The following is a 13,993-nucleotide window of genomic DNA, read 5'->3' as shown; positions in this document are numbered from 1 at the left end:
AGATGCACTCTGGGCATATAGAACAGCGTATAAGACACCCATTGGGATGAGCCCCTTCAGCTTGGTATACGGAAAGGCTTGCCACCTTCCAGTAGAGGTGGAACCCAAGGCTTTCTGGGCTGTGAGGGGGTGCAACATGAATTTTGAAGAAGCTGATGCTGAAAGAAAGCCGCAACTAGCAGAATTGGAAAATCTTCGCCTAAAAGCATATGACAACTCCAGGCGATACAAAGAGAAGATGAAGGCTATCCATGACAAGCACATAAAAAGGAGAGAATTCAGACCAGAGGAGTTAGTTCTTCTTTATAACTCCAGACTGAGGCTTATGCCAGGCAAACTAAGATCAAGATGGGAAGGTCCCTATAGAGTAGAAAAGGCAGAGCCATACGGAGTTTTTCACCTGCGTTATCCTTCTAGCTCCAAATTCATTAAGGTCAATGGACATCGCCTAAAGCTTTATCATGGTGAAAAAATGAAGGATCACAAAGAACTAGAGGTTTTTCTCTTGGAAGACCCACCAACAGAAGTATAATGAGCCTGAAGACCGTCCAACTTAAGGACGCAAAAGCAAAGTGCTAGGTGGGAGACAACCCACCATGGCATGATCGTTCAGTTTCAGTCTTAGTTTTGTTTTACTTCATTTTATTTTGTTTTTGTTAATGACTCATCTCATAATCTCTGCATATAGCCTGCATTTGCATTTGCATACTGCATATATAAAAAAAATGCACGCGACGCGCAAGCGTCGCTGACGCGTCCGCGTCATTAATGCATTAGAAACAAGGAAGAAAAGAAGCATAGAGTCACGCGAGAGCGTGGCTGGAGGCGTGCCTTAGACACAAACATGCCCACGCGGACGCGTCACTGACGCGTCCGCATCATTTGAAAAACCAGCATTCCACGCGTGCGCGTCACCCACGCGCACGCGTGACCCTGCGAACTCGATGTAAATGGTTATATGGCAGTGAGTTATGATGGAGTTGGGCTGGAATGGTGCTGGAAGCACTAGCCCTATAACGCGAACGCGTGCCCCACGCGTCCGCGTCATTTTTCAAAAAGAGGCCATTCACGCGTGCGCGTCACCCACGCGCACGCGTCACCCAAAATTTTGGTCATGTGCGTATAAAACAGAGAGTTGTAAGTACGTGAGGTTGCACTCATGCCAATTGCACAAATCAGGTCACGCGTGCGCGTGACCCACGCGTCCGCGTCACCTCAACTTATCACCCACCACGCGATCGCGTGCACCACACGTCCGCGTCACTTGCGACGCACAGCTTATCCAGATCAGCGCCAGATATCTTATCTTTTCTTCCCCAAATCCAAATCTTTTCTTTTCCCTTCTTATTTCTTTCTTCTTCCTTCTTCCTTCTTTATCCTTTCTCACTTTTTACTTTCTTCTCCCTTATTTTTTACATCCATTATCAAGGTTCTTTTCTTTCTTTCTTCCTTTTTTACTTTTCCATCATTGTTTTTTATGTTTTCTTCTTCTTTTTCTTTTTACTTTCATTATCTATATTTTCTTTTTCTTTCTTTTTCTTTTTATTCGTTTAATTGGTGTTAGAAATTTAATTGGGTGATTATTTTCTCTTATATTTTGCTTGTGAGTATATTAAGGAATTGTTTGACAATTAATAATTACTTCTTAAAGGGTTGCTTGCATGTTCAATTTAATATTTTTGATAACATATTTACCATGCATGCTATGTGTTTGTGAAAAAGCCCGTATGGCATTGTGTATTATTTTAAATTATTCTATTCTACTACTCTAATGCCTGCTTTTCACAAAACCCCTTTTCATATTTTATTATTTAAATATAATTGTCAATACAAACAGATTGTTAGTTTAAGAGACTTGATAATCAATTTAGGCATTTAATGCTTGATCTATGCTACTCATGCCTTTGCCGGCATGCCAATAAACATCTTGCATCTACTTGCCATCACATGCACTTGCTATATTTCCATTGATGAACTTTTCACATGTAGTCATGACCATGTGTTAACGACATCCTTCCTTACTGTGCATTGATTATCACCTATACCATCCTCTTCCTTGCTCAAACCCTTAGCTTTACATGTACTCACTTTTTCCCTTTTCAGGATGGCCACCAAGAAGGGCAAAGAGAAAGCTACTTCCAAACACCCAGCAAGGAAAGGAACAAAAAGAGCACTAGTGGCAGAGCCATCTTCAACAGCAGTAAAGCCCTCAACAAAGCGAATCAAGAGGATCATCAAGGTCGATAAAAAAGAGAAAGCTTTTCCAGCAAAGGACACTGCGCGGTTCACCAACCGCTACTGTGAGCAGATGTTCCCCATTCTGGCTGAAAGAAACTATAACAATGAGCACCTTCTCATTCTCCCGACCCACATTGTTGAAATTGTTGAGCCCCGTATTGAGCGAAGATATTGGAAATTCCTATGGAGATAGCCACGGCAGGTTAATCTTTCATGGGTAGTTGAATTCTACTCCAATTTTCACATGCCAACCATGCAATCTGTCTATGTCCGTCAGAAGCAAGTCCCCATAATAGAAGAGTCTATTCAGCAAGCTTTAGATCTCTCTCCTGCACCAGAAGGATTGGACACATTCCAAGAAGCCTCATTCAAACGCCAGACTTACCAATTTGACTGGGACGCCGTTCTCAGAGTTATAGCATAACCAGGCAGCAGATGGATCTATGGATACCATCGTTCTCGACCAAAGAGCATATTGGCTTCAGCATTCACCTTGGAGGCTCGAGTATGGGCACATATTATGTCCCATTATGTCTTTTTGAGCACTCACGAGTCCTCCTTCACCGCAGACATGGCTGTTCTACTCTGGTGTATTCTTACAGACCAGCACCTCAATTTACCAAGACACATTCGGCATGCTATGGGACACGTACAAGATCGCGGGCAACCTACCTTTTCCTGCCTTGGTTTCAGATCTAGTCTCAGCAGCCGAAATCTCCTACAGAGCTGGGGACACCAAGGCCATGATTCCACGAGATGATCAAGTCGTCCCTAATGGGAAATATATCAGACCTCCAGCAGCCACTACTAGTCGGCTTGCAAAACCGGCCGAAGATATTCCTTCAGCTTCTACATCACAAGCACCTTCAACAAACCAGCTGCTCCATCAGATACTTAAGAGGCTAGACCGGCTTGACCGGAAAGGAAAGCAAAGGGAGCGCCGTAACAAGCGCCGATTTACATACCTCAAGGAGCTGCTTGTTGGTAACCACCCACCTGAAGAAGAACCAGACACCCCAGACTCCAGTTCATTTACCAGCACAGGGAGCCATGACGGTCCCGATTGTGGAGATGCTGCTACCAGCCCCCCATTGTTCCTGACTGATGGCATCGAGGACGATGCCAAGCTTTAAGTGTGGGGAGGTTGGTCAGTACCTGACTTCCGGAGGTAATTTTTCTTTCTTAGCACCAATAGAATATGATATTTATTTATTTTTTCTTTTGTTAGGATAGAATAAAATTGCATAGTAATAGGTTAATTGTATGCATGTTCTATTTAGTTGAAAATCAATAAGTTTCTTTTTAATACCATATTTTTGAAAATTTTCACTAATTTAAATCAAAATTTTTGTGTTAAACTTGTTTGGTAGTTGTAATTGGAATATAGTTAAAAGCTAGAACACAACCTGTGAGACTTGAGCTTAATTACATGGTTACATTATTTAACCATAAAAATTTTATTCTTGTGTGTTTGCTTCTCTATGATTGTAATCTATATTTTGTTCCATCCTATATGTCAATGTTTAATGTGTTATATGCATGCATATGATTGAGGCCATTATTTTATTAACTCACTTATCCCAAATAGCCTACCCTTTCAATCACCTTTGTTAGCCAACTTTGAGCCTTTGAATCCCATTTGTTCTATATTTTACCACATCACTAACCTTAAGCGGAAAAACAAGTAATACCCTAAATTGAATCTTTGGTTAGCTTAAGATAGAGATTGTGTGTCAATTAAGTGTGGAAAAATTATGGAAACATGGGTTAACAAGGGAATGTGTTATGTTTTTACAATTAATAAAATATTAGGAATTTGGGTACCTACTCATGTGAAACTAGAAAAATTATAAATCCATGTGCATTGATAAGCTACGTTTACTGTTACTTTTATTTAAAAAAAATCCAAAAATATTCAATTAATTAAGTAATTAAATAAATAAATGAGGGGACAAAATTACCCCAATGCTAAGCTAAGTTTAATAAAAATCAATGCATATGTGATACAAGTTAAAGAGAAAAGTTGATGCAAGAGTATGTAAAACAAAAGTGGAAAATTTTAGGTAGCTAAGGATGATTTAAGAAGAAAATAGAGTATGTATGTTAGGTAAGAGCTTAGGTTATTCAAAGATTCAATTTATAGCTCACTTAGCCATATATATACTCTCACCTTTATCTTGGCCCCATTACAACCTTGAAAAGACCTCATGATGTTTGCATTGGTACATTAAATACTTATTGATTGGTTAGGTGAAGAACAAGGTTTAGAAAGCATATTAGAGAAGAGTAGAGTGAATTACCCTATACACTTGAGTGACTAGAGTGCATATACACCATCAGTAAGGGTTCAATGCTTAAGTCTATGTTCCCTACTTTCATGAGCTGTCTTCCTATAAGTTTACTTGTTTTTACTGTATAATTTGAATTAGTGGAATTTGATTGATTTATTTTTTTGTCTTGAAGAACTTATTTATTTTAACCAATTAGGCAAAATCATTTCATCATATAGTTGCATTCATATACATAGGTTGTATTGCATGAGTCTTACTTTTCCCTACTCATTTATTTTATCTCCATAAGCTAAGCATGAGGACATGCTAATGTTTAAGTGTGGGGAGGTTGATAAACCACTATTTTATGGTTTATCTTGTGTTTAATTGAGTGGTTTCATCAAGTCTTTACCCACTTATTCATACGATTTGCATGATTTTACAATTCCTTCCTAGTTTTGTTCTATGGTTGAAAACTTGCTTTCTAAAGATCTTTAATTTATGTACTTTAATTCTCCTTTATACCATTCGATACCGTGATCCGTGTGTTAAGTGTTTTAGGCTTTATAGGGCAGGAATGGCTTAGAAAATGGAGAGGAAGCTTGCAAAAATGGAAGGAACACAAGAAACTAAGGAGATGACTAGCGAGCATCGACGCGCACGCATGGCTCACGCGTGCGCGCGACATGGAGAAAAATCGCAGCGACGCATGCGCGTGCCTGACGCATACGCGCGGCTTGGAGTCTGCACGAATGACGCGCACGCGTGGACGACGCGTACGCGTGACAAGAAAAAATGCTAAATGACGCGCACGCGTGACTAACGCGTACGCGTGACTGACGCGTACGCGTGACCTGCGCGATCTGCAAAATTAACAGAAAACGCTGGGGGCGATTTCGGGCCGCATTTTGACCCAGTTTTCAGCCCAGAAACACAGAATAAAGCCAGGGAACATGCAGAGACTCAACAGACAATTTTAGACATTGACATATTCTCATTAGGATAGTTTTTAGGTTTTTAGATCTGAATTTAGAGAGGATTACTCTCCCTCTAGGTTCTCTTTACATTCATAGTTTATAAGTTTTATTGCTTTTGCTTTTGGATATTGAAGAGTCATTACCTCCGTTGAAGATACTATTCTAGTTTGTTTCTTTACTTACTCTTTTATTTATTCCATATTCTTAATTCTTGTTTAGAGTGGTAATTAGATTATTTTCATGGATTGTTAGTGCAAATGATTACTTTTACTTTTGATTAATTTTGAATCCCTATTTTATTTAATTTATCATGTCTTCTTCTTATATTTTTATGAGCGTTATATTCATGTCAATGGAGTAGACTCCATACTTGACATGGGGGTTGATTAAAAGGAGACACTTGAGTTTGAAGGCTTAAGTGCTGATTAAACTGGAAGTTATTGGCTAGTTCTGTATTTACTAACGGGAGAGGACTAGGATTTGCGAATAAGAGTTAGCTCAATCACTTGACTTTCCTTTATTTAGTAAGGGTTAATTAAGTGAAAACAACAACCTTTTTGATAGTACACTTAAGAGACCCCAACAAGGATAGAACTTCCAATTAATCATTCCCCCAGTCAAGGCTTTTTATCTAGAATATTAATAATCATTCTTAGTTTTTTATTGCTTTAATTTACAATTATTTAATTGCTTGTCAACCAAACTCAAACTCTCTGAGAAATTCCTAATTAATAAAATAGCATCCTTTCTTGCAACTCGTTGGGAGACGACCTGGAACCCATACTTCCAGTATTTTTATTCTAAATTTTTGTGACACCTTTCTAAATTGGTGAGGTGGATTTTAGTTGGTTAAGAGCTATACTCGTAACGCTATTATTATATTACAATTTCTTAATTGGTCTAACTTTTGTCACGCACCAACGTCCGTCTTCATACTAATCAACCGCCATGTAGTGTTAGATCCCAAGTCCCCGGCAGCAGCGCCAATATTTCGAGGGTTACCTGAAACTAGGTTGCCTTTGGGCTTGTAAGAGAGGCCCAAATCCTCAATGGAGTGGGTTCTAACTTGTCCCACGTCCTGTGGCCATCATTCGAGTTGTTTATGAGAAGGTGGGGGGTGGTACCTATAAAATACTCTGATGCTTAAGTCAGCAAGGGTCTTAATAGTTTTAAGTGTATTGGAACTTAAATGTACCTGAGTGTGTCAGGGTATTTATAGGAGAGGAGCCAATAACCACCGCCGAAGTAGTTCCACTTCTTATGGTGGATAACCGCCCATTTATTTTAAAGTTGTTGAGATCTCTCTTCTAGAAGTAGGTGAGAGATTCGGGAAAGTAGATACTTTTGTGAGTAAGCATGAGTTGCCCGTTTTCGTCGAATCCGACCTCTTATAGGTGGTCGGGTGAGTGATAGAGGCTATCCTTGTAGTTGGACCTTTCAACCTTATTGGACTTGGCTTATGTTTTGGGCCAGGGTATGAACAAGTGTATTCATATTTAATAATATAATTTTGTATTACTCAATAAGAATAGAATGATGATATTAATGGGGTGTAGTTGTCACTTTCGAATTTTGTCCGAATTGTATTCTTCTTTTTTCTTCGATTCCTTATCTTTGTCTCGAGAGGAATATTGACTGTGTTGTCTTGGGGCAGGTTCCCTTAAACGAGTTGTTTCTTCCATATTGATGTACTTTTTAGTTCGCTCTTGTACATCGTACAGAGAGGTTGGGTGCCTCTTGGATATGCGTTGAGAGAAAGGTCCTTGTTTGAGGTCGTTGACTAGTCCCATGATGACTATTTCAGTAGGCAGGCTTTGAATCTTCATGCATACTTTGTTGAATGTTTCCATATAAACTCATAGAGATTCTCCGACTTCTTACTTTACTCCTAAGAGACTTGGCGTATGCTTGACCTTATCCTTTTGAATAGAAAATCAGGTAAGGAAGCTTTTTGCCAGATCGCCAAAGCATGTGACCGATCTAAGTGGTAAACTATCAAACCACTTCATGGCTACCTTGGTTAACGTAGTCGGAAAGGCTTTAGAACGAGTTGCATCTGACGCGTCTGCCAAGTACATGCGACTTTTGAAATTACTCAGAGGATGCCTCAAATCAGTGGTTCCATCATAAAGATCCATATCTGGGATTTTAAAGTTTCTAGAAACTTTAACCTGCATGAATTCTTCTATGAATAGATCTTTGCCCGTCAAAGGTGTTTCTTCTTGGTTAGCTCGGGTTCTTCTACCTTTAAAATCAGATTCCAGTTTCAAGAGCTTTTCTTATGATTCCCTTCGTCGTGGAACTTCCCTCCTCAGGACTCTTTCAAATTCTCTTTGTCGCTCTAGCTCCTGCTCGAGTTATTCCAGCCGATCTTGATGTCTGTGGACAAGCTCCATGATCTCTGAGGGATCCCTTGGCCTGGATCCTTCAGGTCGATATACTTCTGAGCTTATCCTGTGTCCTTCTGGGTTTGATGGTTGCACATCTCTGGTTACACCTTTCACTCTATCAGCTTGGGGAGGTATGACAATGCTCGCTCTTCGTTGTTTTGCTCTTCTTCTCAGGCTTCTAAATCAAAAGCTGTATGTCCATCTTCTGGGATGTCATATGCCCGTCATACAATCTTGATTTTCAAGTCTCCAACAACGGCGTCAATGTTCCGAAAGTTACCTGAAACAGATGGATTTGGGCCTGAACATTAGGTTCAGGCTCCTTTATGGGGTAGCGTCCGATGTCTCCTGGTATCGAGATGTCGCCATCTGAGTTCCTCGTGAGGAGGTGGGGTGGTACCTGCAAGGGATTCTGATGCTTAAATTAGTAAGGGCTTAGGCAGGTTTTAGTAGATTTGGTTCAAAGAATACCTGAGGGTGTCAGTATATTTATATGTGTAAATGTAAAGTCAATAACCACCTTTTGAGTAGTCCCACATTTGATGGTGGGTTAGTTACTCCCTTTCGGTAGGGAGATTATTGAGATCACCTTTCTAGATGAGTAGGAGAGATAGTAGAGTTGGTTATTTATTTAGATAAGTAAGGTTGTGACTATGTTGCTAGGATTGACCTCCATAAAATTGGGTAGGTATCGTTTTGCATGATGTCTGTAAATTGGGTTTTATTCATTTTGGGCCTGACTAAGTAATGGACGGGTTTTATTCATTTTGGGCCTGACTAAGTAATGGACCAGGATATGAACACTTTCTTATAACTAATATAATGAAATTTAATTTATATGTATGATCAAATTTTATAAATAATATGATCAAATTAAATTTATATTTCTAATCAAAATACGAATAGAGAAACAAAATGACAGTAGTTGTCATTCAATTTGGTCCAGTCCAAAAGTACAAAGTGGTGTGTTCAATTTTAACAAATAAAATTTTAAATATAAAAATAAAACAAAAACATTTGAATTAATGAAATGATTGGATAAAAATAGAAAATAAATAAGGTACGCAATTTATATTTACAAAATTTTGTTAATGTAATACAAATGATAGAATGAATGTCAATTATATATACTGTCAAAAACTGATGTATATAATAAGTAAAAAACATAAACTTAATAATATAGTATTATTTAGTTTGTATTGAATTTGAACGAGCAAATGCAATTTTCCTCTAATTGTTCTATCCTCAAAATAAGAAATCTAAAAAATATTGGCGCCATTATCATATAATAATATCTATTACCAAGTGAGTAGTTCGTCCTCAAGAACCAATGAATGAATAAATTAGACAGCAACGGGCAAATCAATAGAACGAAGCCATCAAATGGATTCCAAGTTAGTTTTCTGGTAACACGGATGGTTAAAAACTTAAAATTATGGACACAACTATACAATAACAAGTATGGCTCAAACACACCAGAGAAAATTCATCACGCCACAATATCAAAAATACCCTACTGACCAAGTACAAACAAATTCAACCTTTACTTCTAAAAGAAACAAGAGAATGAATGCGACCCTGCATGCGCACCGGGGGAAAAAAGGGGGGGGGGGGGGGGGAGCGGTCATGAAGAAAAAAATGTCAATACCAACAACTAAGGAAAAGATGTAAACAGTAAATAGATACCAGACTCTAAATAAACGGTTCTGAATGAATCCAGTTCACAATGGCAAGAATTTCATTTGGAAGTGGGATTGGAAAACTCGGTGCACAAGCATCCCGCACTAACGCAAGGTTTGGAGAAGAGCCGCATCCAAAGGGGTAATGTATGCAACCTAATTTGAAAATTACATCGGTGGCTGTTTCCAAGGCTTGAACCCGTAACCTTTGATGTCACACAGAAACAACTCAACTGATGCTCCCCTTCAAAATGGGATTGGGAAGAAAAAAGGAAAAAGCAAAAAACCTGAAAATAGTTGTGATCTTATAACGTTAGGTAATTGGAAGAAAGGGCTTCCACCCGCCTCACTCATGTAGACGAATATGATGTCAATAATCGCTTAATGCCGTTTTTCTGCTCGGATGTAAGCCTGGACGGGAACTTGATGTTGAACTTGATTCGCAAGTTACCTTTCTTGGAGGGTTCTTTAGGAATTGGCATGCCCTCTCCTTTAATGACTTCTTCGTAAGACGGACTAATGATTGAATTAACGGGGATGGTAAGGTTTCGGCCATCAAGGGTTGTCAGCTGCACCGTGTAACCTGTTAGAGCTTCTACAAGGGATACCTTCTGGGTGAAAACAAGATCATTGCCATCCCTCTTGAAGACACTATGCGGCTTCTCGTCGATGATGAACACAAGGTCTGCGGGGATATGTCCTCTTTGCTCATTTCCCTTCGCTGGAAAAGTTATTTTTGTTCCTTTCTTCCAACCTGGTTTGATCTCAATTGTAAGGATTTCCTCTACTTTGGTGGGCCTTCTAAACAATAAGAAAACAAAATTAATTAGTCATTATCAACCCTAAAACCTACACCCCACAAGTAGCTGCCAAATATAATAATTCAATTTTCCCTCCATAATTTAATTGCTAATCCAACATTGTTTCGATTAATTAATGATGCAGTACTCCAAAATCAACACCGCAATTTTCAACAAGTGTTAAACAACTCAGAGAACAAACTAATAAAGTAGTAAATAAGAGAGCAATATAGGGATTAGAAATGTGAAGACAAAGGATATTAGTAAACCAACACATCTAGGCATAAATTCCAAATTCATTGGAAGTATAAAAAATTTATGAAACCTGAAGAAATCAAATACATAAATTGATAGCAGCTGATACTTTCTTTTAAAAATATACACAAGCTGCCTAACAGCCTATGCTACTGAAATGTTTTCATCCATGTTAGACACCTGGCATCAAATTTTGCTGATAAATTTAACAAACTATTGTGCCAGCAAGGGTCTAATGTTAGATTCACTCATGCAAGGCTGGATGCACAAGATCAAGAGAGAAAAAATGTTTGGTCAAAATTCCTGATAGTTGAACAGAAATATCCAAGAAAGTTTATATTATCAGAAATAAACAAAATAAAAAACTCCAAGGTTCTATAACAAAAATGCAAGTTAAAGAACTACTAGAAAAAATATGAACCAGCAATGTTGTTAACGGCAGCAACCAAAATGCAACACCAAGACTGCAAATGTCGGTACTACAAATTCAAATCTATCAAGGTGATCAAGCTAACTGACCCCCCAAATAACAATACATTATTAGTTAACCCAAAACAAATTATCAAACTTGACTTCAAACATAACAATCTATATATGTATAACAAAATTTGGCTCTATAAACTATATGCTTCGGGCTCCTCGGAATTGCTAATCACCGACTAGACTTGCATTGCATCATTTAGTTTAATAATCCAGATAAAACATTAAGCCACATAATTTTGATTTCAAATTATATAGATTGATATATTACAAAAGCATAGCATATAAACAAATATATGATACAACAGAAGGACACTAGCAACAAACATAAAGAACCAAGTTTCCTCATAACACAGTGGCTAACTGCCTATTTTAAATTCTTCCAATGACCAATAACATAATTTTCTCATGAAATAGAAAGACAAAACGCAGCTAATGAGTAAAAGTAGATAGCTCACCCATTGGCATCAATAACATCCCTCGAAATCTTCATCTTTTTTGTTGTCCCTTTATACAAATCCTCCAAGCTACATAGCAATGTTATCTCTATTGGTGCACTTTTCCTTGGCATATGGGCAGAGCCCTCTCCAGCTCCACTCCTAAACTGAGCAAAGATATCATCACCAAACATGCCGCCCCTGGAAAAGCTAGATGGGCCAGCGCGACCACCCATGTCCCCCATTCCACCAAATGAACTGGAGAAACCAAAGAACTCCGAAAATATATCATCTGCACTTCTGGGATTGAACCGGAAATTCGCAGAACTGCTGTCACTGCCACCACCTGGTGGTGGTACCTGCCCCTTCAGCCCCTCCTCACCATACTGATCATAAACTGCACGCTTCTGAGGATCACTCAAAATCTGTTCAAATTGAATAACCACCATAACAAATTAATAATTAAATGAATAACTCCTCCACTTCAAAACATTAATCCCCACAGGAAATGAGGAATTTCTCGAAAGATCAAATTTGAAACTGGGCTTAAAACCCCAGCGCCTCACCCTCAAGAGCCAAATTAGGAAACCCTAGGAGCTAAAAATTGAAAAATTCTTACGGAAAGTTCCAACTTTGTAGGATAAAAACAAATTCGACAAGTTAAATTACTCAGCTATTTCTAATATTCAAGTAAAAACTAAGGAGGTTACACGCACAAGTTCAAAACTACTATGTGGCTGAAACCCTTATGAAAAAAAGTTGTGGACGTCACAGCAAAAAAATGATCAAAAGCTTGAACTGCCATAAAAATCTCACTCTAGAACGAAAAAAAGGAAGAAAGAGTCGCAGTGAAAAGCTTCACACTTATGAAAATTCAAAAACAATAACAAATAATCATTTATAATTAAAAATTTAATTTAGAAAACAATTGGCATGACATTGAGAAGATTGGGAAGAGTTTTGAACATTTGCAGACATCATAGGCTTCGGAGATTTGCTTGAATTTGGTCTCAGCGTCCTTCTTGTTGTTAGGGTTCTTATCAGGGTGCCACTTCATTGCAAGCTTTCGATACGCCTTCTTGAGATCATCGTCTTTAGCGTTTCTATCGACATCAAGAATTTTGTAGTAGTCGACACCCATAACAACTCTCTTCAGAAAAGTCGAAGAAGGAAGAAGAGGAAGTTATCTGCAATAATTGGAGAGGAAAACGGGGAGAAAGATGATTATATGACGTTACTTCCGGTAGAATTCATGTAGCAGAAGTAGCAGAAGTAGAAGAAGAAGAATCCTATTCTAAACTATATTACTATGTCAATGTATTTTGGTAGGCCCAACAAATTTTGCTTGGAGAGAAAAGTGAAAACCCAATTTGGTAGATCAAAATTAACGTAAGGGTAAGTTTGGTTTATTCCTTTAAATTGTTTTCATTTTTAATGTATTAAGCCGAGTTTGGGTAAATAATTTAAATAAGTTCTTGTGGAAAAAGAATTTAAAGTATAAAAACTTTTATTAATAGCAGCTTATGAATAAATTATTTTGTGTTTGGATTTTTAGTTATAGAAGTATTTATTTTAAAATTGTAGTGTTTGAATAAATAACTCAAAAAATATAATTTTTTTATACAAGAGAATGGATATTAAAATAACAATGATAACAAATACTTTCCAATATTAAAGGTTGATTTTACATAATCAAATTACTAAGATTACAATCGATTAGGCAATTGATTCTTTATTTATTTTCTAATTGGTTCCATTTTTCTAGCCCTTTTAGCATTCGGTTCTTCCTACGTAATATCATTAGAAACTGGTTCTTCTATTTCACCTTCACCTTCACCCATAAGATCAAAATTTTCATGGAATTCTTCAAATTGTTCATCACTTGTGTCATTCTGTCGAATAAAATTGTGTAAAGCCATACAAGCACCAATAATTCTAACTTGTGTGTCTAAGAAAAACGATGGCATGGCGCACAAAATTTTTCATCTTCCTTTACAACATCCAAATGAGCATTCAATTGTACATCTAAGGCTAAAATGATAGTAGTTGAATACTTCATTTCTTCCTCTTGCTCTGGGAGCCAATCTAAAATGCGGAAGATGGTATCTGTGACCTTTATAAGGACCTAAGAACTCCATAAAACATGGATAGCCAAAATCTACCAAGTAGTACTTATCTAGCAAAAATTTAGTGCACCACAAAATCAGTTAATAACAATAAAGAGTTTAATCTAATATAAATAATATCAGTCTCAAATATGCTAACCTTTAGGAGGAAGAGGAAAATGAAGACTTTGTCTACTCACAGCTTGATTAAAAATTTTAGTATCGTGTGCAGATTCCTCCCAGCCTAACCATATAAATGTGAAACACATGTTAAAATCACATACTGCCATCACATTTGTAGTTGTGATCCCCTTTCTCTATCAATGTATGGAATTTTCTTGTCGGCAGGAACAACAGCAGGT

General features: G+C 37.7%; 1 protein-coding gene across 4 annotated transcripts; it reads right to left on the bottom strand.

Annotated features, from left to right (window-relative positions):
- Positions 1-9,532: 9,532 nt before the first annotated feature.
- LOC107639554 (uncharacterized) lies at positions 9,533-12,911 on the bottom strand. 4 transcript variants are annotated; one of them, XM_016343091.3, is made up of 3 exons: positions 12,493-12,911; positions 11,548-11,951; positions 9,533-10,355 (listed from the first exon to the last, which is right to left on the bottom strand). In XM_016343091.3, exons 1-3 carry the CDS (start codon positions 12,505-12,507, stop codon positions 9,905-9,907), a joined length of 870 nt encoding a protein of 289 aa, XP_016198577.1. In that variant the 5' UTR covers positions 12,508-12,911; the 3' UTR covers positions 9,533-9,904. The 4 variants fall into 4 exon arrangements, with proteins under 4 accessions (XP_016198577.1, XP_016198575.1, XP_088341502.1 ...); XM_016343089.3 differs by having other exon boundaries at positions 12,503-12,911; XM_088485376.1 differs by having other exon boundaries at positions 12,465-12,635.
- Between the last annotated feature and the right edge of the window lie 1,082 nt (positions 12,912-13,993).

This window comes from Arachis ipaensis, chromosome B4, assembly GCF_059453495.1.
Source record: "Arachis ipaensis isolate K30076 ecotype BB chromosome B4, ASM5945349v1, whole genome shotgun sequence".
NCBI lineage: Eukaryota > Viridiplantae > Streptophyta > Magnoliopsida > Fabales > Fabaceae > Arachis > Arachis ipaensis.
The sequence above is the reverse complement of the archived record's forward strand: the minus strand, read 5'-3'. Positions and strand labels throughout refer to the sequence as shown.